At 45.3% G+C, this 27,159-nt stretch overlaps 1 protein-coding gene across 1 annotated transcript; it reads right to left on the bottom strand.

Moving 5' to 3' along the window:
- Positions 1-1,084: 1,084 nt before the first annotated feature.
- On the bottom strand, positions 1,085-18,109 carry NRIP2 (nuclear receptor interacting protein 2). The gene is made up of 6 exons (XM_009641732.2): positions 17,879-18,109; positions 12,748-12,924; positions 5,700-5,782; positions 5,112-5,239; positions 2,257-2,309; positions 1,085-1,404 (listed from the first exon to the last, which is right to left on the bottom strand). The coding sequence occupies exons 1-6, from the start codon at positions 18,107-18,109 to the stop codon at positions 1,312-1,314; spliced, it is 765 nt and encodes a 254-aa protein (XP_009640027.1). The 3' UTR covers positions 1,085-1,311.
- Positions 18,110-27,159: the final 9,050 nt, after the last annotated feature.

Below are 27,159 nucleotides of genomic sequence, written 5' to 3'. Positions count from 1 at the left end.
GAAGACAGGCAAAATGGGGATGTCATGACACTCTAAGGGTGGACAAAGGGACGTGCAGAGTTTGGATAGTGAATCAGTAGTCATGAGGCATGGAACAAGCCCTGATCTGGTGCACCTTTCCTAGAGCTAGTAAAGAATAGACTATGTATTTATCATACAGCTATGCTTTGTTAAAAAAAATTTAAAAAAAAATTAAAAAATTAAAAAAAACCCAACAATTAAGTGACTTAATGATCACTCTGGTCATCCCAGATGCATTCACAATTCTCTGACCTGAGCTGATACTGCAAGGAAGTCTAGTTATTGTTTCATGCAGGAGTAGCAAAGTTGATGCCAGGATTTGAGGCTGATGATGTATCTGTGTCCAATCACTAGATTTCAAGTTGAAAGAAAGGAGCTGACAGAGCAGAAGACTCTGGTTGCTGTAATTCATCGCAGCATTTAAACTGAGTGGCAGGATCTCTGATGATGCAGCAGAGGTGATAGGAATGTAGCTCTAGCAGCTGGACTGCAGAGAGGAGAGGCCTGGACAGAAGAACAGGGTGTGCAAGACTGGTTACTACATACACCAAGAGATGATAAGCACTGCCATTCATATAATATAGCTTAGTGGCCAACGATGCAAAGCCCAAGCCCCTGTGAATGTCCACTCTACTCCAGGCATCTACGCTCAGCATTTCTGCAAATGTTTCTTAGAATTAAGATCTCTAAAAGTGTTCTTGCTGCAAGGTTTTTCCCAGAATGTACTTCTGTTCTGCTCTGAGCCAGCAAAAAGTGATAAAATCCAGCTTCCCAGAGTACAGGTGACGGGACTGGCCGCAGAGCCCTTCCCACAAAGAAAGGGGAGTAGAGTCCACTCACATCAAGGGAAAGAAAAGGGAAACATTCATGGCAATCTTTGGACGCTTTTGGAGAAAGCACTGTCCTCCTGTCCACAGAACAACTGGAAATTGTTCAGAGAGACTCTCTTGTCTCATGAACAGAGGGTATTGTAAAAATAAGTCATTAAAAGGGTAGAATTAATTTAGTACAGAAGCAGAATGGAGTGACTAGGGACAGACAGAAATACAAGAGCAAAATGCCCACTCAGCACACGGGGACAAGCAAGAGGGTCCACTGAAAGGAGGGATAGCTCTCAAGATGAGGCATTCCCAGCAACAGCAGCTTCCAGCACCCATTTGCCTTTTTCTCAATGCCCCTGTGAATGCCTCAGCCTAGAACTCAGCAAGGTTAGGGGCATATGAGCCTCACCCTCATCTCTCTCTCATGGCAGCAAGTCTCATCAGCCCCACACATGGGGAATGCAGCCAGTCACTGACCAGGCTCTTCAGAGGCATGTAGAAAAGGCAGCTCTTGACTCAGTGCTTTAAATCTCAGGACTCCTTCCTCCAAGTCGATGCAACACTAAAGAAGGAAGAGACAGTTACTTGCTGGACATTTCAGATAGCAAATCTCATGATGTCTATGACTGGGGGAAACCTGTATAACCATCAAACAAACCCACTTTGGGTTTGTAGAGACCTTACAGTTCCCCTCCCTGTCCCCCATGCTGCCTCCTTGCTCCTATTGCCTTCAGTGGATTCCTCTCCAAACCCTTCGCAGGGCCATTCCCCTCCCTTCTTCCTATGACTGCCTCTGAGATGGTGGCCTCACATCACTCAGCCATTCAGCCCAATGCTTTTCCTGCTTTATGAGTCTGACATGTGGCTACAAATATTTGGCAGGCAGGAGCAAGCTTGCTGCAGCCATGTTCTGAGCCACCCAGGAGCCAGGCTCAGCCGAGAGCTAACCCCAAGCTGAGCTAACAAAAGGAGAGGCCTCTTTCCACCCATGTCCAGCTGGTGTTGGACACTGAATGTGATCACGCAGCTTCATTTGGCTCAAAGCAAGGACAGAGCTTGTTCACATCTGCCTTCAAAAGGCAACACAGATATAACTCATGACACAGTGTGCCTTGCCTTTCCTAGTCTCCTCTTCAGTTTTCTCTATCTGTTTGCAACTTGTATGGTTAGGAATACAAAGAATGGGAGATGAGATAGTATCCTATTGGGTGATTCCTTTCATAAAACTTTTGAGAAGGACTGGAAAGGAATCAGTGACTCAGAGCATACTGCCACCAGCTAGGCAGCTGTGCAACAAGCATTGCAAGTGGCACCCTGGAAGACCTGTCTCTAAGTATTTCTGATGCTTCCAGCAACCAAATCTTGGAGAACTTGTTGAGAGGAGCTCTGGAATAAGCAAGAAGCTATTCCTTACCTTGAGAGACAACAGAGTCTGGAGACCAATGCAAAACTCCAGCATTTCATCATCTGAGAAGAGAGAAGAGACTGATCAGGCTCAAGACTATATATAATGCACCTCTAAAGAAAGCGCATCTCTCGTGTAAGAGGATGTGCAATACGAGAGCATCTGGTTCATAAAGTTAAATGGTAATGGTCTATTCAGTATAAGGTAAATAACAAGGAAAGTGATGAATTAAACACACAAACATTAACAAGCAGGTGGTAACAGTGACAAAAACAAAGACCAGCACTCTTCTGCCACTGACCAACGAGCCATTAAAGGAGCTACTTAGGCACAGCCCTGAAGTCAAAATTAACATTGTAGCTGGTAGAAGGAGGGAACCATGATTATCATGAGATATTTGAGGGGATTTGTGGGATTGTTTGAAACTTATTATGAGGTATCAAAAAGGGGCTTGTGAGATTGTGTAAAACTTACTATGGGCTGTGTAAGGGAAGGGCCAAATCAGAAGGCAAGCAGCAGGTTGGATCAGGGAAGAACAAGCATGGAAAAATGGAAAAGAGTGGGAATAAAGGGGCCAGTCACATGCAAGCAGGCTGTTGATCAGTTCGCTTGTCTGACTGAACCCTGCGCCTGATGGCCACAACCTATCCAATCTTCTTATTAAATAATTTTATTAAATATTTTTTTGCTGTGTAACCTCTCTATCCTACATGTGGCTGCTGCAAGTCTTAAGCATCAGCAAGTGTAGACGATGCCAAAGGTTAAAGGGCAAACAGCTCGAGATGTCAGCAACCAGAGGGACTGGCATGTAAGACAGGTGTCAATAACTGAAGGGACCACAGGCCATAGGGCTCATAGGTCTGTGTCAGCAACTGGAGAAGGGGCTATAGCTCACAGATGCCAGCAACTAGAGAGACCAGGGTGTAAGAGAGGTCTGGGTGCCTGTAACTGGGGAAAGGAGCACAGGCCATAGGGCTCATACACCTGGGTGCCAGCAACTGGAAGGACTGCAGTGTGTGCTGCAAGGTCTAAGTTCCAGTATCTGGAGAAGGACTATGGGTCACAGAGCTTGTAGGTCTAGGTGCCAGCAACTGGAGAGATAAGCATTCAAGAGAGCTCTGGGTACTAGCTCTGGCCAGGGTCACAGGGGCCTTAGGTTTATAAGCTAGCAGCTGAAGAGGACAGGGCATATGTGTGAGATCTAAATGCCACTAACTAGAAAGACTTGGGTGTGTTTATATTTTCGTCATTGAATTTAATCCTATATGCTAGTGGTTTTGTATACATAATTAGCTAGCAAACTTCAGTCTGGTCTAGCCAGTGAGTAAGAGGAAACCTGCATCTGGAAAGACTCAGGGTCTGGGTTAGTGGCTAGGTAAGGGGCCCAGGGTCCAGACATGGATATAAGACAGACCTACAAGCTGTGCTGTTATTTAAAGACTCTGTGAATATGAGTGGGCTTGTGAACCTACAGACTGAGGCTGTATGAGCTTCTGCTAGAGAACTTCAATCCTGGTCAGCCAGAGAGGAGGACCAGGACTGGGCTATCTGTGCTGGCATTTATGTGAGTGCTGGTAAAGGCACTGCTCTGTGTGTGGTAATCTGTGTGGCTGGCCTTGTCTGTGCCTCTCTGGAATATACGTTCAGCCTTGCTACTGTCCAAACCTGCCACTAAGAACATGCATTGGACTGGGCAAGAGCCACCTCCTGAGTCTTCAGTGGCAGGGAAGGACAAATCCCCAGGTCCTGGAGTCTGCAGGATTCAGCAGCCACCAGTAACATCATTAACGCTTCCCATGTCTCCTGGATGCCTGCTGTATTTTATAATTTGTTTATAATCACATAAGCAAGAGCACTGTGTGCACAGAGAGATGTAATGCACAGATGTAGCAATTCTGCTCCTTCCAGGCAGCCATTTCCACATCCCAGCAAAATGGATAGGTGGTACTAGGCTAAATTCACCTGTGCTGGTACTAATACAGTCTCCCCATGCAGGGCAAGAACAAGTAGAGGGAAACCAGGGAAGAAGAGTGAGCTGGAGTGTGGAAGAAGAGGACGCTCCTTCTAGATGACTAGGAAAGTGGGAAAAATGGACATGAAAAGAGGGAGCAAGGGAGGACTTGGGAGATGAACAGTAATCATCAAAGATGAGGAGACAGATAAAGGCAAGAGGAAGACTAATAGGGAGAAAGAACAGGGGGGAAAAAAGACAACTAAGTTGTTTTCAGCATATGCACAGCTTGATGTAAATGCAGAACATGCAGCCCTTCTGCTGTTTTCTGGGCATGCTCCAGTGCCTGCTGACTTGACCTTGTCTCCTACGGCACCTTCCTCCAAAGGGTCCTGCCTTAGGACACCAAGGGACACTCAGCACTCTGGGGCTACCAGGTTCTTCCAGGGTGCTCCCTGCAGCAGAGGCAGATGACTACACAGAGAAAAACTCTGGGGAATAACCTGTACCCTCTGTCACTTTCTCTGATGAATTCCGTCCAGCCACAGACACAAGTGCCCATTCAATAGGAGAACAGAGGGCACCAGAGGACTAATCAAGCAGTCTGGATAATTTTAAGAAAGGTCTACTTTAGAAGGGAATGAGAATTTCCCACATCTTGTGTTAAGACCAAAAAGCACCTAATTTCTCCCCACTTCCAACATCTTCTGTCTTCTCTGTACTCTTCGTATGCCCTTTGCCTTAGGTTACATTGAGGGTATCTACAGTGCATAATGATCTTGGCCAGCAGTGGAGGTGACCATATCACCAACCTCCCACCGCATTATGCTTTCCCAGAGATCCTTTTAAATGCCCTTGGCAGGGCAAGAGGGACACAGGAAAACTGGGGGAGAGAAGGGACTGGCACTCTCACCTACAACCAGTGCTGAACACAGCACTGTCTCCTGGCCAAATTGCAACTCCATATGTTCTACTCGGCCAACAACGCTGGGGATGGGAAGAGAGAGGTCTCCACAGTCCATGGCAGACACTTCTTCCAGCCTGTGGGACACAAGAGGTGTTATTGCCTCAAGTGGAGGAAGAAGAGGAAAAACAGGACTTCTCACTGATGGCAGTACTTCTTGGTCTCATTGGGAACAGGCCTACAAGAGGAGGAATCTCTTTCGTACAGCATGTCTGGAGGCAGATTCCACAAGCAAAACCATAAGGTGCTGTCCATTTGGGTTCCTCACCGCTGAGGCTAACCAAAGCTGAGGCTTTACCCTTTAGTACACACAGAGAGAATGACACAGTTCTGCCTCCTTGTCTGGGGTCTGCACACAACTTTGCCAGTGCTCCTGATGCTTTGCCCTGTAGCCCACCCTCCATCTTCTCCTAAACAGCCACGTGCACATGCAAAGCTGCTAGTAATTATCATCAGGGCTGGGAATCAGGAGTGCCTACATTCTTTTCATAGGTCTTCTTTTAGCCACCCCTCCTTTTCTAATGTGCAAAGACTTACCCCAGCTGGTTTAAACAGCTCTTGGAGATGAGATTTGGTAGACACCCAGTGTTAACAGTCGCTTTCAATACCTGACCTTGGCACTAGAAAAAACAACAACAGATAATTACTGTGGGCTCAAATAGGCATACCCACTCCTTCAGAAGTGTGACAATCCCTTAGACCTTCCTTAGCAATACAGCCAAAGATGTGGTGTTTTAGGCAGTAGTGAGAAGGCAGGAGATTCACCCAAGACAATAATGGTCTCAGTGCTCTGCAAACCTCTGCCAAAGGCTTCTTTTTGAATTTGTCTTCTTTAATTTGTATTTGATTGCCCAGACACTTATCTGTTATTAGCAACTTTAACTTAGCAGTATTCCAGTCAAAAGATGCATAACTAATGAATTTGTTCAGAAAACCCACATGGAGTTTATTAACAGAGCAATAATTGATATGACAAAAGCTTTTAAGGAATATAAGTATGTGCTACAGCCTTTGTAGGTTTCCTCTCTCCATTTCTTCTGGTGTCACAGGGAACAATGTTCCAGGACTAGACATCTGTTCTCAGCTGAACAGCTTTCAGAGAGAGAAGTCTGTGGGAGAAGCAGGAGCACCCAGGACAAACATCCCTGACAAGACCTTTGATTTAAGGCAGTTCCCAAGATAACTGACACATCCAAGTGACTCTTGAATCCAAGAAACAACCTAATCAAGAGGTGTCTATTTTGTGCGGAGCTTACATTAAGTTCCTAGACAGCTCTTTAAGGAAATATGACATGAACACTACAACTACAATATTCACAGATGGTCTTATCTAGCAAAGGGAGAGACTGGATGCCCTGCACCCAAGTCACCTCTGCATGATCTTACTGGAACAATCCCCAGTGCCTTGCCCACTTCATTTCTTCACCCCTTCGCACTGAAAGGGAACAGGAGATGTGGTTGCCATCTGTTTTCTGTCCCCTCTGCACAGAGGTCCTTAATGGCAGGCCAGAGGTGCTGACGTAACAGCAGGTCTCATATATGGTAGAGGTCTGAAAAAATAGGGTTGTCAAGGATATCAATAAGAGTTATGTTCAGAAAAAAAAAAAAAGGAGGAGCAGGACTTCGGAAAGGAACTGGAAAAGATGGAATAACTGCCATCTACAAAATGTGGCTTGCACCTACCTATAATGCCTAACCACACCCATTCTTGATGACCTAGTTCTTCAAGGCTCTGGCTTGCACCAACATCCCCCCCCAAAAAAACCAACCACAAACTTTTCCTCTTAGGAAGCTCATTTTCCTCCTGCTATCATTTGTATTTTTCCTGTGATTCCTTCTCTTCCATTCACTACGGCACTCAGTGCTATGAGCCACTCAGAAACAGCAGCAGAACTCCCACAGCTCCTCTACCCTTGTGCTCATTCCTGATGAGCTTAAATGCTTTGAACACCTTAAGCAGATCAGCATGACCATCAGGGATTCAGTGCAGCACCAGTAGGGTAAAGGAAAATGTCTCAGTTTCCAATTTCTTAATTAAATGTGTTTATAATTATTACATGGGTTAATCATCACGGAGAACTACATCCAATATTTCCAAGATTTCATTTTCAACAATGTGCTATTTGTGAGTTACTATAAAGAGAAAGGAGAAAACACCTCCTGTGAGAAATATTGGAATGTTGCAAACAGACACACCACCAATAGTAACTTGAGCACTAATTGCACTCAAGGCAATCTCAGAGAGCACATGCTGGAAACTTCAAGTCTGTTTTGTCTTGGAGCTCTTCCTCTGATCTAAGTTGCATCTGCAGGACATCAGTGTAGAGAATCTCATCATTCTGAACATCTAGATACACCATATTCCTAGAATGGCCATTTAGTTGAGAAATCCTCAAGAACTGCAAGACCACTGGAGCTAGAGGTCTCAAGCTATTTTATTTTACAGAGTTCAGCAAGAATCATGTCATGTAAGACTCATATACATATATATGATGTATATTTAAATAACATCAGTGGTTTTAGAAGAGTGAGCATTCACCATGTGTGGCCTCATCCATGAACAAGGAGAGTGGTGCTCAAGCAGTATCTACACAGAAAATATCTATCTGTGTATATTTTCAACAGCTTGTGATTTATTATACTTTTTCTTCTTTAATGTAAAAAAGCATGCCTTATTCATAAAGAATTATGTCCTGTTAATTAACAGTCCCGTGTGACTGCAAACACTTGTCACTTGTGAGTGGTGTCCCCCAGGGCTCAGTGTTGGGGCCAGTTCTCTTTAACATCTTTATCAACAAGCTGGATGAGGGGATCAAATGCACTCTCAGCAAGCTTGCAGATGACACTAATCTGGGTGGGAGTGTTGATCTGCTTGAGGGTAGGAAAGCTCTACAGAGGGACCTGGACGGGCTGGATCAATGGGCTGAGGCCAATTGTATGAAGTTCAACAAGGCCAAGTGCCAGGTCCTGCACTTGGGTCAAAACAACCCCATGCAATTCTGCAAGCTTGGGGATGAGTGGCTGGAAAGCTAGCAGGAATAGGGAAGTCTGCGGGGTCCAGAGCACCAGTCTGATGAGGAGCAGCTAAGTGAACTGGAGTTGTTCAGCCTGGAGAAGAGGAGGCTGAAGGGAGACCTTATTGCTCTCTACAACTACCTGAAAGGAGGATGTAGTGAGGTGGGTGTTGGTCTCTTCTCCCAAGTAACAAGCAATAGGACAAGAAGAAATGGGCTCAAGTTGTGCCAGGGGAGGTTTAGATTGGGTGTGAGGAAAAAATTCTTTACCAGAAGGGTTATCAGGCACTGGAACAGGCTGCCCAAGGAAGTGGTCGAGTCCCCACCCCTGGAAGTGTTTAAAAGATGGGTAGATGAGGTGCTTAGTTACCTTGTTTAGTAGTGGACAGGTACGGTTGGACTTGATGATCTTAAAGGTCTTTTCCAACCAAATAATTCTATGATACTATGACTTTTACAACACCCAAGTGAGGCATATAATGCTAAATACTTTAGGAAAGCTAAAGCCAAGACAGATATCTCAATCTCTGGCTGCCAGCACTATGCCTTCCCTGTTATATCATGTGCTTCTCACAGTCTCAGCCACACTGGCATTTACATTCAATCGAAGGCTACTCTTTGGTACATTGTATGGAAATTTCCACAGAGCTACAACGTCACAGGTTGAGAGAACACAAAACTTAGCCAACCTGATCCCAGCTGGAAGATTCATGAAACAGAGTCAGAGCACAGAGAAACCAGCCCCCAGCAGTTCTTTGCACATTCATACAGGACTATTCCCCCAGCTCCTTTGCAAATGAGCAGTCCCATTTCACTGCAGAGCAGCCCGAACTGCCAACCCATGGCAATACAGATCACACATGATTGAGCTGGTAGGATATCCACCTGAGCTGCTGCCTGTTCCCAGAATGCACACACCCTCTCTTGCCCTTTGTTCATGCATGCCTCCCACCTCTTGGCACAAATCTGCTTTAAGCAAGTGGAGGAGCATGCTAGAGCCTCACAGAAGGGGAAGCGGTGCAAAGCATGCTATTTGCTAGATCCCAACTTTGGCAATATTTCTGCTTGTTCAAGAAAAAACATTGCTGCCATGGCTCCAGGCTGCCTGTCATGTCAAGTTTAAACATTCAGGACTAGGAGTAGTGCCTGTCCATAGGTCCCCAAGGCCAACTGGAGAGAACCCACCTTACCTCATGACAACAGATGCTTGTGGCAAAAGCTGGTATTACAAAGTCCAAGCTTCTAGAGAGAAAACAGCCTGGAAATTGACTGGACCCGGAGGACAGTCCATTATCCCTGCCCATGGCGGGGCGGCTGGAACTAGATTATCTTTAAGATCCACTCCAACCCAAACCGTTCCTTGATTCTGTGACAAAATTCCTCCCGTTCTGCTTTTAAAGCTCTGTAATGTCTGTGCTGTCTGGTCCTCACTGACATATCAGCCCTGCCTGGAAGGATTGTGGCCAGACTAAGCAAGGCCACAAGGCAACAGGCAAGATAAAGCACAATGTGCAGATACATGCTAAGCATCTCCCTCCTCATTCTCTGTACTGTGCTTCATAGAAGAGGCTTCCCTGTGCCTCCTCACTACCTAAGCAGGTATATTAGCCATGAGCGTCAGGTCAGGTATGCTACCACATCTCCCCATACTGCAACCTGCCACCTGTCCAGCTGAATCAGCTCTTCCTCATTAACAAACACAGATTCTACAGGGAAAAGTTATCATCCCTCTGGCTCACAGAGGTCAACTGTTAATTGCCCAGATACAGAAAAGGCTCTTCAGAAACAGAAGACCTGGAGTATGGATAGCAATTGCTAAGTAATCACTTTGGGAGCAGGCAGACCTGAGATGCATGAGCATGTTGTTGTGACAACAAACCTAAGCTGTACCACTAGGCAGGTTCTTGAGTTTTGTTTCATAGCAGGCTGGGAAAGTTGCAAGTTTGAAACTTGCTAGGTTATAACAGGACAGTGATTATTCTGTAGAAAACAACATTTCATCTCATTCAGGGGTAAACAGCCCCGCACAGTTATCAGTTCCAGCAGCCTGACAACAGCTATCCACCTTTCAATTATACTACTAACTATTTGCCCAGAGAACTCACCAGGAGCCTGAGAGTCCTTGGTTCAGCATATCACAAATACAGTGCAGATTAGGTATGGAGTACAGAGGCAGCTAATGAGCACTGCAAGCCTTCTTGGACTAATAGGACTTTTCATCACAGTACCCACTGTCATCTCTGCCTCAGAACTTTCAGTCTGTTACTACCACTCACCATTTGTCTTTATCTAAAGGTCAACTACAGGGATTTCCAAGAAAGAGGAAGAGGGGAAGGGAATCAGCAAGGATCACCATTTATAAAGAAAGAGCTTTGTTTTCTGAAATAATGTCAGTTCCAAAGTCAAGAAGGTGCTTTAAGCAACCAAGGTTGATTAATCCCAGGTTGCTTTGGCACAGAGGAAAAGCAGCCTTGGACAGCAGTGGAATCTTTCAGCATCTATTTCCAAGTCAACGAGAGAAAAGCCCCACCACAAAAAATACCAGCTTGATTTTACGATGCAGGTGCCAGTCACGGCAAGCTTTCCAAAGTGCTTTGCAAAAACTTCTATGAAAAGGGGCAATTCTGCTAAAGTACCCTGTAAGCAACCCACCTAAGTAAGCAGGAGGGTGAGTGACTCTGCAGTACAACTATTATAGACTGAGTCTGTCTGTGATCTCTGAAACTTAAAAAGGCCTTAGGCAAAGGACAGCTATAACCTCTTAAAGTGAAAACACTTATTGCCTGAATTTCCCTGTGTCACTGAAGTCTACATATTTTCATCTTTATTTCCTAGTCAAGTTCAGTTACTAGTCAGGTGATGCATTTGTTACCACTTTGAAATTTTCAGCATACTTGCCTGTGTGTAAATGGAAGCTTTATGCTGGTAGATGATCTTTTCTTGGGACCTGCTGTCAGAGAGAAGAAACTTCACTGGGGGTCGTGCGTGTTCCACTTCTAATAAAAACTACACCATAGTCAAGAAATTCTCCAGAAGGTACCAGCTCACCGCTCTGGTTAAAATGAACTAGCAGCTTGAGTGCTGCCATAGTTCTGTTACTTACAGGCAAGACTTTTTGAAGTTCACAAATGTGAACATGAAAAGCAGCAAGACTAAAAAGAAGGGGAGGAGAGCTTCCCTTCCTTCGATGTAAGAAGATTAAGTGTGACAAACAGTGACTGGCTCTTAAGAAGGGCAGAAAAAGAGGGAAATGCCTGTTCAGAAGGTACTGAGTTCAGGGAGGGTTAAGTGCAGCATTACACCTATTTACTTGACTGTGATGTTCATTAACCTTCCTCCACAAAGGAAAATGTAATGTGTGTGACAGCTGGGATACAGTCCATTAGAAACACAGAAGAGGAAAGAGTAGCGGACTCTGATCCTGAGTTAGCTACTGCCCCTGGGATGTGATACCTGTGCATGTCTGTCCTTGTTCAATGTACATGCCTGGCAAAAGAACACTCTTTATCACTGCATTTCCTCTTACAGAACAATACAGAGCAGTGATTAAAGAAACACCTTCATTTGCTCAAAACCAGACTCCAGCTATTTGGAGAATTTACACTAAGAGCCATTCATCCTACTAGTCTGTTTTCCCAAATATGGTTATGTTAACCTAGCTGCATCAGAGTCTAAAACCCAGGGTAAGCAATGCCTAACTGCAAGAGTAAAGGCTGGAAAGCAAACCAGACAGTGGCTTTGCGAGGTCTTGAGACACCTCATCTGAACATTCCAGAGACTTTTTACCAGGCTGTATTCATATGATAATTAATTGTGCCAACTGAATTTTCAAAGGTGTATGTGTTTTTCCTGGAAGTGTAGACTTTACACTCTAACATGTGAGATGTTCTTTAGGGCAGGTAACTGAAATAAACACAGCTTTAAAATGGGTTTTGTATACCAGGTCTATATCTTGGTGAGTCTTATATCTACCTATTACTGAACAGCTCTAACCATGTGGCCCTCTTTCATGGGGCACAGCTTTTGGATGTGCTTTCTTACCTACAGGGACCAGGGAGGAGCATGTTCTGCTATATAGGAGGATATAAGAAGAAAACAGAGCTAAAACCACTGCTTCCATCAAGAAATGCAACAGCACTAATGCAGACGCAGTTAGCCACTTTCTTAGGAGGTTCTTTGACACCTGAGAGAATCAGATCAGACTGGACCAGTAAGTGTAAATCAACTAGGGGCACCTGTCTTAAAGTGATAAGGAGACATTCCTTGCTTCTGTATGCAGTTATAAAATACCTCATATGAGGGGAAAGCTGGCCTCCAAAGAAAGGAGATGTGATTAAGGCAATTTATCTTCAAATATGGACAACTAGAATGCATGTGGTGGAAAGGCTTTCCTCTGTCTGTTGGAAGAACTGAATTCAAACTCTAGGAAAATCCATGCAGGAAATCTGCTCTCTCTAGCTGCAGCTGGCTTTGCTATTAATAACTTAGCATGGCCCTTGGGAGTGGGGCAGCTGGAACTCATTGAGCATTGCCATCACTGTGAAATCAGCAGCACCATGTTGTTGCCTTACCTGGCACTGTATTAGCAGGGGTGAAGTCTCTTTTCTCCTGTCCTCTCCCTTTTCCGTCTTTTCATCCTGGTCTTTTGCTAGTGGAGATTGAACCCATGCAGACTGAACCCTGGTCTCACCCCGCAGCTTGTTCAGATTGCCTTCCAAGAGACGCCGCTGGACCACGCTATGTGGCTGCTGTTTCCATCACAAAGAAAGAGAAATTTCAGTGAAGTATGGAGGTAAGGGCAAGGACATTTTCTAGCCCAGGGAAGCAGATTGCAAATGCTTGGCCCAAATGATCATCCTGATGGAAGACAGGCTTATCCTAAAAACCTTTTTTTAGATCCCCAGATTTTTTCTGTAGCCAGTAAGGTGATGTTGAAGTGTTGGGCTGTCCATGACAGGCAGGTCTCTGGTATGCAATTGTTGGAGAAGAACATGCCTGATGCATGCTCTCCCCACATATATCTGTTCCTTCAGCTAAACATGCACTTGGCAGTCTCATACCTGTTCAGGTACTGCAATATACTACCTGGTGGGTGTACGCTGACATCCAGCCAGGCACGCTCACACTTTCTAATGTGGGAGGGGATGGAGGATGCAGCATATGTGTGAAGTATATGTGGGTAAGAAGGCAGGATTCCAAAAATTTTAGGTGTGCAAGCAATTATTTGTAGTGAAGCGGGAAGCTTCCCCTCCATAGGAAACTAAAACTAGCTTCTAATGTTCTTTGGAGTCTGTCTCTGCTCCCCTCCATCAGAAGTGATGCTATTTTGACTCCCTTCCTATGAAGAAGGCTTCTTCAGTTGTTCACAGGTAGAAGGGAGTGCCATCGGCCAGATCAATGGCTGCAGGAACTTTATTCCTATCTCATGTATTTCATTCATATCTCATGTATCTCTTATTCCTACCTCATTCCTGTCTCCCTCTCTTCTGGGCAGAAGAAGGGGAGGTGCACCAAAAGGGAAGAAAAATTGTGAAAACATACACACAGAGGAAAGTGTTGCTTTGGAAAGAAAGCTCCCTTTGTCATCAGTTTGCTCTAGTTTTTGCCCAGTGTTGATCCAGTGCCTCCAGCCCCTGCACAGCTACTGAATCAACCATGGGCAGCACCAGTGAAGGAGGCCTGCCAGAGGCAGCTTTGTTCTTTCTCCATGTACTTGGCCCCATGGCCTTTCTCCAGGAGAGCAGCTGCTCAGGGCTGACAACAGCGTTCTCAGTAACCACTGCCTATGTGAAGGAAGGCAATAAGTCTAAAGGAGCTAACATGCTACGTTAGCATAAACCGTTGCTTTTATCTTTCTAAAAAAAACCCCAATTAAAAAAATCAACTTTCAGATGGTACGGCAGTTTGAAGTAGGATCTTACCAATGGGCAGGCCAAAAATCTGAATTAGACCAGACCTGCCAATGAGTTGGGCTGTATTAATGCTGCAGGGTGGTTGTGCTTCGGACTGGCTTTATGCTTGGTCAGAGGGCTGAGGTCGGGGAAGTGTGTAAATTGCGACTCGAAGCACACCGACTTGTCTGTTTTGCCTGGCAGCTGGAGTGGGAGAGCTGTTAGGGGCTCTTGGGTTGCACTTGGCGTTGCTCTTTGCAAGGTGCCGAGTCCCTGATGCCTCTGTTTCCCCATCGCTCAGGGGGCGGGTGTCGGATCGTTCACATGCTGAGACTGTGGTAGTTGAAAAAGCGAGGTAAAAATATCCCTCTGTTCCTGTCCTTCTCCCAGCCTACCATGCAGGTCCACAGCACAGCTGGCTGTTGCGCTTCCCTCCCTGAATGCTCTGAGCACGGTGCCAGTTGGGCTGCCAGCTAACATCTGGGCTGTGGGAAAAGGGCAGGGAACTGACAGCAGGTCCCTGAATTCCCACCCTCCCTCCTGCCTCCTCCCTCAATCTGGCACGCAAAGGACCTTTCCCGCTCCCCGCAACCTTTCCCACAGGAAGAGCAGGCCCTCTGCAGTTGCCGCCTCCTCCTCCTCGCTCGGGCTGGGAAGCGGCCAAGCACTGGTGGGGAGTGGCTAAGCTTTGGGACTGTGAGGGCAACCGATTCAAGAGCTGGGCCCTGGCGCCCTCCCCGTCTCGCCAGGGAGGCAGAGAAGTGGAGGCCGCTGCCTCTGTTGGGCTGGTAAGAAGCAGCAAGGTGAAGGGGACGGTGAGGGGGGAGCCGAAGGGAGCGGTGTCCAGCAGCTGGCAGGGGCGCCCCCTCAGGACTCGCAGTAAGGGTCAGGGCAGGTTCCAGTGCGACTCACCAGGTTCAGGCTTTCCAGTGTGAAATCTCAAGGCCTTGCTATGACTAGTGAAGTGGTATGAGCTGAGGATCTTGATTTTGGGGAGGGGAGAAGCCAGATCTTCAGGCCATCTTGGTGCTTTCAGAATATTTTAGCTCAGGCAGCTACTTTTTTTTGTTTGTTTGTTTTAAAAAAACAAGTCACGCTTGTAGTTGTTACAAAACTGGAAAATTGAGGTCTCCACTGAGAGAGTGCAAAATTCCTCATTGTTGGAGATGAGATGGCTGCATCAAATCCCAGCCAGTGCTGGATGCATACCCAGAATACACAGAACTTTGACTGTATAATAAAACATGTATTTTTTTTAAAATTACATGGGGCCTTGCTCTAATTTTAGGACATGTGGGGCTGCCACAGCTGGAGTCTCTGGCACTGTCAGTGGGGATGTGTTTTGGGGAATTAATTAAACTCTCCTCTCCCAGTGTAAGTGCTATAGGACGCTGGGGTGTTTTGCACTCTCTCCAAGATCAACCCCTTCAGCACTTCCTCCTGCTGCTTTGTTTTTAGCCCTACATTCCTGTTCTCCAGGAGGGAGACAGGTCAATTTAAGAAACAGATTGAGTTTTGCATGGGGCTGGAGGAGTGCCTGAAAGCATATTTTGAACTCTAATTTGCAGACCCCAAGACATCACAGTGGTATCACAGTGGCCCATCAAGTTGCAGGGACTGCTGAATTGCTCTTGGAAATCTAAGGCCTGGTTCTTGTCTTGCTCCAAGGTAAACCAGAAATGGAGGTACTGCAGCTACCGCATTGACCCCAGCTATGGTACTATGTGTGCAAACTTTGCACAGGTACCACACTTTATTTTGTGGCTTCTAACACCAATGCAAAATTTCGATGGCAGAAAAGATGTTACACTTTATTCACTGCTCCCTAGCTCCATGGTAAAAATGTTTCAGCCATTCTGTTACGGACCAAACATGAACTATGCAGTGGGTTTCAGTGACCAAATGCTGTCTGCATGCGAGGAAGTCTCCTGCCTAGAATGGTCAATTTGACCAGGAGGCACTTGCTTGTGGCAAATGACCCAGGCAAGGCCTGTCTCGCTACAGCAAGCATTTGGGGCTTCAGAGTGCCAGCCTCTGGAGGCCAAGATTGCAGGACTCTCACAGGGGCCTCTGGCTGGCACCGCAGTTTTTGGTTTGAGGGCATGGTGTGACAAGGAGTCAATTCCAAAGCAAAGCAGGTAGACAGGTTTCTCTCTGTCTTCATGGCCAGGCTCAGCAAACACGCACTAACAGACTCAAAAGTGGCTTCTCCCCACTCCCTGCCAAAAGCTGTACAATGAAGAGCCCAGGGGGATGCCTGGATATCCCCTCCTGAGGAGATGCTTCAGCTGCAACGCTGCAGGGCGTGAAGGGCCAGTGCTAGCCTCCCATGCTGCCAGCCTGAACTCTGGGCTCTGGTGTGGCCAGACCTCCTTCTCCATGGCGGGGGGAGAAGCCCTGTTCCTCACTAACATATCACTTCAGTGACTCCCCTCTTGTACTTCAGACAGCGACTGTGTTAAGGGCCAGAGGGATGCTGAGGACTAGTCCCTGCTGAAAGCTGCATGTGTGGCTGTTAAGGGCTGGCAGAGCATAAGGTGACAGCTCAGGGTGACTCTGAGGAGCCACCCTTAACCCACTGAGACAGGGACCCTCAGCTGCAGCTGGCTGGCTGAGGAGAAGGTGGCGGGAGCAGGAGGGTGCACTGACATGGGAACGTGGCACTTGACCCCTCATCTGCGTGCAGCTGACCCGCTGCCCCTGAAGATTTCAGCAAGGGGGATAGCTTCCATGCAGGCCTGGTGCTTGGGACCCTGCCTGTCCCACACGTGTGAGCCCCTGTGCACAGCAGCACCTTGCCCCCAGAAGCCATGGAGCCTGCCATGGGAGCTGGGAAATGACCGGAGGAGATATACATGCACGAGTATCCATGGCATTGCTGCAATGGTCTGAGGATACAGAGGGAAGCATGGGCTGTAGGGAGGGGCAATATTTTTTATGACATCCACTGACACAGCTGGAATAAGTGGTTGCATCCACATCACTGGCTAGACCCAGGCCCTCTTTTGGGAAAATGGTTTAGACCTCCGCATCCATGAGCAGTTAAACTCCACAGCAGAGAGAAGTTAGACAGCAAAACTGCTAGAGCAAGGGGGAGATGCGTGCAGTTAAGCCAGCAAGAGATCCCATGGGAAGCAGCTCCCTGCCTTGGGGAAGTCCCTCCAGACCACAAACTGCCCAGGCTCCTGGAACAGATCACCTCCCTGATGCCTCCTGCCCCATGCCTCCACAAGGGGATGTCCAAAGGAGTGAGTCCCATGCTTCCTCCCCAAAGATGTTACCCATCGGTGCTGGCTGCTGTAGCTGCCTGCACGCCTGGCTGGTGGTCCTGTCCTGTGCTTGCCCCTCTGGAAATCCAAAGAGAAGGGGAAAAGAGAATAATGCAGAAAGGTAACAAGGTCAAACATAAGCCTCTTGGAGTTTCACGAGCTGTGCTTCCCTCCCTGCTAAGTCCAGGAAAGAGTCTGCTTTTGAGCTGGATCATGCAGGGGTATATGGGGGCTTTCAGAGCCATCTCACATGTTAGATGATTGTATTTATATACCAGGTGAGTGGAAAGTTGGATCGTGGGGAGTCCTTCCAGTCCATGTCTGCAAGGTGTTTGGTCCCTATGGGGATGCATGGGAAGATGGATGCAAAAAAATAGACAATTCATTCTTTCCCCTCACCCTGACCTGCTCCTAGATGATGCTGAAGGGAAGTTTCATCTTTGCTGAACCCATGACCCTTTCACAAAGCCTGGTAGCAGTTCCCAACTGGGATGAAGGCTGCTAGGAGGACCACCTCTCAAATGGGGTCCCACTGGACTCACCAGATCCTTGGAGGTGCCAAGCCGTGTCAAGCCGTCCAGGGGCAGCAGATCAGCAGAGTCCTTGTGCACAAACTGGGTGGCCTGTTTAAGGCGCCTCTTCTGTTGCAGAATAGCTTTGTTCCTCAGCTCCACCTCACACTCCTGTCGCTCCAGGTCAGGAGTGTCCTCACTCCGCTTTTCCTCCTGGTCTCCTTGCCCCAGTGGCAGGGGGCAGTTCTTCCTTGTGCTCATAATGAAGATTCAGAGAGAACAGGTCCTCCTTGGAATGCTGGGGGTCCCTGCACTTGTCTCCGGTGTTTGCCCTCTTGAGGCTGACTCAGTCTCTAAGATCCTTTACCTTTCCCTTCCGCACAGCTCCCCTTGTCTTCTTTTCTCTGCACTCGCCCATCTCTGAAGTGCCTCTGTGCCTTTTTCTCCCTCTGTCCTCTCCACTCCCCTGGTGTCCCTCTGCTCCCCAGCTCTTCCTCTTCCTCTCCCTCTCTTCTCCTGCCGTGACTGCAGCTCTGCCTCCTCCAGTCAGTGGGTCCCTGTTGTAACAGAAAAAGCCCCACGTCAGAAACCAATTTCCATAAATTACAGCAGAGCCGGCAAGATGCTCTGGCTGGAAAAATCCAGCAGCAGAAGGATGGCCCTGCTGTTGGGGGCTGGACTTACCTCCCTTGGGCTGCGCGCATGCGCATGTGTGGGTGAGTGTGTGTACGTACACTGCCTGTTCCACACCCCCTCTCCCCCCGATACACTGAAGATAGAGTAAATCTCTCGGTGGCAGGCTGTGCAGTTCAGTGTCTCTGCTGGGGGAAGCTTTGATGCATCTCGGTGAATCTGTGAATACTGGCAACAACATAGTTTGGTCTAGGAGATGATGCAGTGACTTGGTGAATAGGAGAGAGCATCTGCCTCAAGGCTCCTGGCAGGCATGCCCAGTCTCATTTCTGCAGAGTGTCATGCGTTTGGAACAGGCTGCACTGAAGGATTTTACTGTGTAGCTTGAACAAAATGCTGAAGGCCTGGTTTCTGCTTCCAGCCAGGGCAAATGTATTTGGCCTGACTCTGCCCTCATTTTCACCTCTCTCCATCTAGAGCCAAAGTTGCAGATGCCTAAAATCACTGGCTTGCCAATGCCAGTGAACTCAACTCCCTGTTTACACTAAGAGTATGCTGACATTGCTGCAGTGTGGGATGTCTGGACCACAGCAGACATCCCTCCTCTCAGGGGAGAGAGGATATGGCAGAGCTCACTTTTTCAACTTTCTGCCTCCACCTTGTCCTGCCTTCAACTTGAACTGAAGCTGCTTTATTTTGATCCCTTTTCACTGGTGAATGCACTGCCCCGGTAAGCACCGGTTCTGATGTCATGTACAGAGAAGTAAACTGTTTTACTCAGCTGTGAAGCTGAGAGCCATATTATCTTTCTGTGAATGTCAGCTGGGGGTAAATCAGCTTTCATGTACAACATAGAAGGAATAGCAGCAACAGACTATGAAAGTTACAGAAAAAGGAGGCTTTCTCTTGCTCCCTTTCTTTTTCTCCAGCTTAGTAGAATGTAACAAACCAACATTACTGATACCAATTATTTCTATGTTCTAGAGTGTATGTAAAAATATAACACTGAGTTTGCAATGCTAGGAAGTAAATCCAATATTCCATGTTCAAAGATGGGTCCGGTCGGCCACTGTGAGACCTCAGTGTGGTCGCAGAAACTACAAAAAAGTTGGCCTCAGTGCAAAGCAAACTGTGTTGTTTACCTTTTACTCCCTGCTAATCAAATGTTGGAAGGGAGGCTGGTCATTTTAAAATTTGAAGAGGTTAACCTTTTTGTTCCCAGGATGCTAACAAGGTATCATGGTTCCCACAGCATCAACTTGCAGAAACAGATTTGGCAGGAATGGGAGTAGAAATATATTCTAACAACTGCTTTACCCTATAAGGCTAAACTCCAACATCATAATGCAGGCAGAGTCCCATCATCAAGAGCTCAGCAGAGCTGTTTTCAGTGGTCCTTGTCTCTCTGCAAGCTGAATTAAGAAGAGAGTTTAAATAATGGATATTCCCAGGGAAGCTGTGTTCCCATGGTCTTGTTTTCTTGCCTCTAGGGTGTCATGATTCCTGATTAACACACACTTTTGACCTCTTGTGGCCTCACTGAGCATTCTCTGAGTCTTGCTATCAAGTCCTTTAACCATCCCCATAAGCCAATACTGAATCATGCACTTCTACCCTCACACAGGGCCCTCTTTCCCCTCCTGCAGACTGCAAATACGTCAGCAGGCCAGCCTTGACAAGGCAGCTCTGTTTCTGCTGGCAGCAATGGCAGTGCCAATTTTGTTAAAGACTCAGAACAGACCTAAAAACTATAAAGTAGGACAGAACATCTTGGGACCAGATCCCCTACAGTCCCTGCCTTGAAACCTGTGGGCAGAGTTACACAATTTCTAACGAGATTGTCCCCCCACCTTGGATGTGTCTGTGGGCATGAAGAGGAGAGAGTGCTCATAGTTCCCAGTCCCAGTTCCTCCTTGTAGCTGGCCACCCTTCTTTATTTGTTCTTGTCCTGTGCTTTGGCAAAGCCCAATCAAAATTGGTTTGCCTTGCAGCTGTGCTGGAGCCATTGCTTGAGTAGTCCTGCTTTAGGGTCTGACCAGCTAATCCTGCCCTCTAACTCACAAAATATTTCTCTCCTAGTTCCTCAAAGGGGAAAATTCTTCAAATCTTATTTAAAGCTTTCTCCCCTCCTAATCCCCTCTGCTCCAAAGAGCAGGTCACTTAACTCTATATCCTGTGATGTGTTAGTTGCCAGATCTGGCAAAAAAACGTAGCATTTTGATGAAGGTGGAGTCAGCTAAGATATTATCTTCTCCCTTCAGAGACATGCTGGGTTCTAGGTCACTGTTTGTTTTTTTTTCTATTCAGCTATTACTTTTGCCATCCTGTTCTTCTTAAACAGAGCCTATTTACTAAATAGGTTAGGTGTTTCAGATTTTTGCAGAATGGACACTCTTAAAGGCTTTCTAATGGAAAGCCAGACCACAGTGCAGCAAATTTAAGTTTATTCCCAGTAGCTATGCCTTTCCTTCTCACTTTTTGTAGGCCCTGGAAAATAGTGTATGATTTACCAACAGCCTGTGTTAGAAAAATAAAACTGATTTAGATAAAAACATTCATACACAATCCCATACACACTGAGAAATTTTTGCCTTCTTTGAGCCAGTCACACACAATAATCGTAACCCGTTATACCTCACTATTCTCCACCCTTCATACAGAAATTCTTACAGGATGTGTAACAGTGCTATTCAGACAATGGAGGAACCACTCCACCTCCACAGAAGATAAAAGCCCTTCTCCCTACTCCTGCTAGCAGCTTGGCCTTCTCACTCAAGCAGTTACAGGTCAGTGAGAGCTCTGGGGCAAAAGATTCCAGCTCCTAAATACAAAGCCACAGCGCTGTATCTGTGTTTGTGGCTGACCCCCGTCCATGTCTGAGAAATGCTGAAGAATTCAGAACTAGTGCCTGTATTTCTGAGCAGAGGCACTGAAAAGCAGCATTTCCCCCAGTAGCCAGTTTGCCCAGCCAAGAAACAGCAAAGGGTCAATATTCCAGCCAGCAATTCCTTTGCTGAAGAAATTAATGAACAGTACTTGAAGTAGTGAAGGGGAGGAATGGACTCCTTTGCTGAAAGAAGTAACTCCCAGATTAAAGAACATGAGACAAAGTAAAGATTTTACCTCCCTCTACCAGGAGCAGTTTGAGTCACTGGTCTGACTTTAAATTCACAAGCTGAGGTTCTTTCACCACAGATTTTCCTTGTATCTCACTTCTGGGAAGCTTTACCTAACCTAATCATTCCTCTTTAAAATATTCTCCTACTCTTTTGCAACTTCTAGTACTTGTTCCCTACTTAGAGAATTCTCTTCAGCTTCCATTTTTTTCTGTCTTTCAACAATTCGGAAAGTATTATTTTGTCTTCTTGTACAACCAACACAGTGCAGGTGGGAGGGTGGATTGTAGATAAAGAGTTTTTCATTTCTTTTGTGTCAAGCAGGGCTGTTACAGAGCTCAACAATAGCCCTCACATAATTTAACCAGCCCAGAAGTTGTTTCTACATCACACCAGTTTCCAAGGCACTGTCTCAGTTTGGTAGAGCAAGCTTCAAGTGCTTGTAAAAGTGTCCCTCAATGTAGCAATGATGTCAAGGCCAGGGGATTCCTTGTGGTAGCCCAGTGCAGGTTCACTATGAGACGAATTTCTGCATATCCTCTTGCATTCTCATGGTCTGTGCACAGTCTGTGGATGCACAGATGGTGCAGAGGAGGGATGAGAGGACAAACCTTACTCAGGCAAATTATGCAAGCTTCTCTCCCCTTCCATCTCTGAAAAAAAATCTTTGAAAAAAACCCTTCCTCTGCTTTGAATTCCCTCCAGTTTGGATAATAACATATACTATGTTATTATAATAGTATAATATAATATATTCCTATTCTTCAAATAATAAGTAACAGGTTACAGTGTTTATATCTGTGAATATGTCTGGCAAGTTTCCTTGAGGTAAGTGTAATCTCAGGTGTACATCATGTTTCAGTTCAGTTGCTGGACAGCAAAGTGTTCCTGCCAGTAAGGTCAGTCAGAAAGTAGAATAGTTTGCTTAATTAGGTAATTTATGGTTGAGTCTCTGTAGTTATTTGCCATAAGGGCTAGATTTATGAAAACACTGTGGCAAACTTGGAACAGTATTGTCCAATATGAATTCCCCCTGCTGTACAAATATTGCTTGTAATGATTTGTATCCTGTCTGTATTGATTTTACTGCTTGAGCTAAGCTGTGTACAAAGGGGCCATTTCTATTTGGTTAGAGTAGTTAGCATTGCCACAGAACAGTTGCTGACCATGCAGCAGGCAATACAAAATTACATGGCTGCATTAACTACACTAGATGACTTTGGCTTTGTTTTCGCAAGGGGAAAGAATATCCACTTATATTACAGAGTGCTAATGCACATAGCAATAGCAACTGTCTTACTCATACTAGAGCTTCTCTATGTTCATGGAGATGTTTAAAGTAGAGAATAATTTCTGTTAGGAATATGCTTACCAATAAAATATGCAAGAGTCTGAGATGAAGGGTAGTTGTGTATTTAAGGCCAGTAGCACAGTACTTGGAAATGCGCAGACTTGAAGATGCCTCCTGTGTGTGTCTCTGGGTAGTTGCTTTCATTTCACTGTCCCTCCACTTACTATCCATAGGGAGAACTGTATTTCCATTATCCACTTAGCTTGAGGCTAAGAATGCACTTGTCCCTAACACAGACAAATTTTTTTCAATCTCTATATCCCACCGTAATAATAATGAAAATTTTACACCATTAAGGCTCCTTTCAGAGATTGTCCTCAAAGCTGAATACTAGAACAGTAAAATGGAGTGCTGTTAGAGTTGCCTTGAAAAGCTTTATTTGGTATGCATATACATGGCCTTATTACTAAAAGCACTTGCAGATTCTTGGCAAGGTTCTTTGAATGGCTGTTTATGGGCTCCTGTCAAAACCTTTTATTTTTCATATAAAACAACAACAGAAGCCAAAAAAAATAATACAACCACCTATACACTTTTTGCCTGTGCCTAGCTAGCTATAGAATCAGAGCAGATCTCATCTTGCTCAAAATGAAGCCCAGATGTAGTGCTCAGAAGGTAAAGATTCTCCCCATTAGCTGTCCTTGCCTCCAATCTCCTTTCCTTTGGGGACAGGTTTTACTTTTAGAGTCCTCCAACAGATGCTGTGGACTTGTTAGGTGTCCTGCCATGTTTCCTGTCATGTTTGTTTGTAAATGCCTTGCTTCGTATCTTAAAGCAACTGAGATCAGTCAAATTCTTTATTAGTCAGCAGTGTAACTTGCTGAAATTAACTAACACCACTCTAACCAGGTATATTGGTCAGTATACACAATCTAAGCCATGTATATTTGTGCCTGTAGCATGTTTCTCATTGCTGCAATGTGATGCTCAGTGAGCACCTTGACTGGAGCAGTTCTGCTGTAGCAGGGCTACTCAGACGCTTGCACTCAGTTCTGGGGAGTCAGCCATTCTAAAGGATGCTGCAGCCCACCTATGCTCTCTTGTTCAGGCAGATGTTTATTGAGAAACACAGCAATTCAAGTGTCAGTGCTCACTCCTGTTGTGGATGGTTCTTCAGGAGCAACACCTCGGTCCTGCTTAGTGAATCAGCACATTTTCCACATTGGTCTGTGCTGGACCACACTCTGTACCGAACAAATCTTTTCTCAGGTTTCAGTTGCCAACTATGTCTCTGCTATGGACATGAAATAGATTTTTTAAAGAATGTTTATAAGAGCCAAAAATTGGAACATTTTTGTTCAGCTCATGAAAAGGGATACTTCAAAGCCAAGAAGGACACCCTGACGAACCTAGGGAGGCCCTAGGTCTTTTCAACAAAAGGTTGCTATAAAATGTTTTTTTTTAACCTGAGAAAAACATTCTTTGCTGTCGTTTATAGAAGTAATTGGGCTGCTTGAACTGAATTCCCTGTGTTCCCTGACCTTTTCCTCTCCAGCAGAACAAGAGTAACTCTACCTGAGACTGATATGCAGCATGGATATTTTCTGCTCAAAGAATTCAGGATTTTATGATGGGATCACCAGCACAGTAGTACTGTTAGCAAAGAAGCAGCTTTGTGTACACAGCAACAGGAAGACAGAGGGATGTGTTATGACCTCAAGGATTTGATGGGTAACAATAGTGGTTTAACAATGTAATTTTATTTTAAATTATAAATACTGGGTTCCTTTGGTTTCTTAGCCTTTAGGCTGAATTCATACATTGTATCACCCAGCTGTTCTTTGCATTCTTGATGGCTAGGCCTTGGCATGATTTGAATGACAACTGAGATTATCTCACAATCTCCTGGCTCTAGCAATCAAGAGTTTAATAAAAACAGCAAACAAATAAAAACTGAGATTCATCTATGGGAAATGGCAAAACAGCTCTTATTGTAGTATGCCAGTCCCATGGGTATGCACAGCAGATTGCAGACGGTCAAGCACTAATTAGTTACAGGATGGAGCTCCTGAGATCAGACCATTCTGTGGCATTGCTATAATTATTTGCAAATAGTTGGAAACGCATATTGATGCTGAAAGCATCTTCAGTGATCCCACAAGTGGCAAGCTATGCGCTTTATGGTGTCATTCTGCTGCATTCCTGACATTTCTCCCCCTTGTGTCATTGAAAGCTAAATACATCGAACACTGTTAATTGTCCAAAATTTTAAGGCTACATTGTGATTTGAATTCTTAAAGGAATGATAAGTGTCCCAAGTGGCTTTTGAAACAGAAAAGGAGAGTGATTAAGATGTGTAGAAAATGAGAGGAAGGGCTGAGAGGGAATGGGTGAAGGTCTACAAAGAGCAAGCTTATGTGCACTAAAATCATCTGGCAGGCAGGGTAGGGGTTTGGAGGCTGGGGAATGTCCTGGTCTGCATGTAAAGACTGGGGGTTGTGGAGGTAAATGCAGAGGCCCCTGCTCTCCTGGGAGACCATTTCTGACAGAAACTGTGCAAACATGAAAACCCTATTCAGAGGCCTGGTAGGAATATTGATGGCCTGACACATGGAGCACCATGGTTTTTCCCAGAATCCGAGCCCTAACATGTAACATGCCCCCTGTCAAGAGCGGGAGAAGTAAAGGAGAAGGCAACCACTGCATATGGAGCAAAGATGAAACAGGGTGTGGTCATGGGGAACCTAAGAAAGAGAGAGAACTGAGAATGTCTAAATGGAGAGACAGCAGTAGCACAGATCATGTATGGGCACTTCCAGCCTACAAGAAGTAGCCCTAAGAGGATGACGGAGCTCTTGACAACAAATACTCTTATTCAGGTTTCACGCACTTGCCTTGACAATGCCCAAAGCAATTCCTCCTCTAGTTACCTCTCTGTGTGTAACAATAGCTAAGCAGGCAAAGCACTAACTGCCCCAAAGAAAAGCTTTTCTAAAGTGAAGCTTAAAGTGGAAAATGCATGTTGATAATTCAGGACAGATTATACCACCAAGAGTCTTATAACTACCCCTAAATCGAGTGTTTTAGGGCTTAAAAATATACATGCGTTACCCAGAATAGAAATAGCAGTTGGAATTTCATACCCTTTCACAATCCAAAATAACTTCGTGCATAGACAAACATGTAATCTCAGAATTCAGAATAAAAAAAATGTAAGCAATCTAAACATGTTACTCTGTGGGAAAAAGCATAGAGTTTGGATGGGATGTTCTGGCCTGCTGTGTAACAATATTATCCAAAACTTTGCTTTTATTAAAATTTATGCAAAAATACATAAAATGTGAAAGAATACAGTACACCAAGAAAAGATACCATATTGGTAGTGAAAAAAAAAGTATAGAAAATGTCAGCAATATTGAGAGATTCCTCTGATGTCCAGTGAAGATGAGGGGGGTTTTGTCCTGTTGGAAAATTGGTTTATCCATATTCCAAACAATCCTGGTTCTAATGAGCTGGTCTCTTGTTTGTAACCACAGATGAGTATAACAAAACTTAACCTTCTACAAGTTACATTACATAGTAAACACAGGCCCTATTGGCAGTAACCTCCTATCTGTCCATGAGAAGGTAATAAAGACCAACAGCAGGGAATCTAAGCCATCCATGCCTGACTATAGTTTAATAATAATTTGTGCTGACTGTTTTGCTTGACTTTCTTAAATAATGTCATTAAATGTTTCTGTTTTTAAATAGGGTACATCAAAAAAAAGGAAGCGAACGTGGAGGATAAGTCTGATGATATATCTCCTACATGAACAGTTTAACAGTGTGCGCTATATAATGACTTCCCACAGATTTTGAGGTGTGGAATAGAACCTGCTTTGCATAATCTTTTGTCTGTGTTGGTAAACTATCAGGGTGTTTATTATCTTTATTTTTCCAAGAAAAGTTGTGACTGAAACTCAAGGACAAATGTGTCATTTGAACCGCATCAGCAATTCAGATTCATGGCCTTTATGGTCTAAAACTCTTCTTGTATCAAAGCAAGAAACCAGTCTGAGATGACTAGTGCAGGAGGACACTTTCTTCTTCATCTCAGGCAGCTAATTATTTGATATACCCTGAATATCTTTTTATCCAGTTGCAACTCACCTCTGCTGGAAAAACAGGAGCAGGGAGGGAGACTATTCCTGTTCAGGAACAAGCTCACATTTTTTAAGCTTGTTATTTTGCTCTCTGAATCCATAATGCATTTTAAAGAGGAAGTCACT

The sequence above is a fragment of the Egretta garzetta genome, unplaced genomic scaffold (assembly GCF_000687185.1).
Source record: "Egretta garzetta isolate BGI_Z169 unplaced genomic scaffold, ASM68718v1 scaffold797, whole genome shotgun sequence".
Classification (NCBI taxonomy): Eukaryota; Metazoa; Chordata; class Aves; order Pelecaniformes; family Ardeidae; genus Egretta; species Egretta garzetta.
Note: the sequence above shows the minus strand (reverse complement) of the source record. Positions and strands in the feature narration are given on the sequence as shown.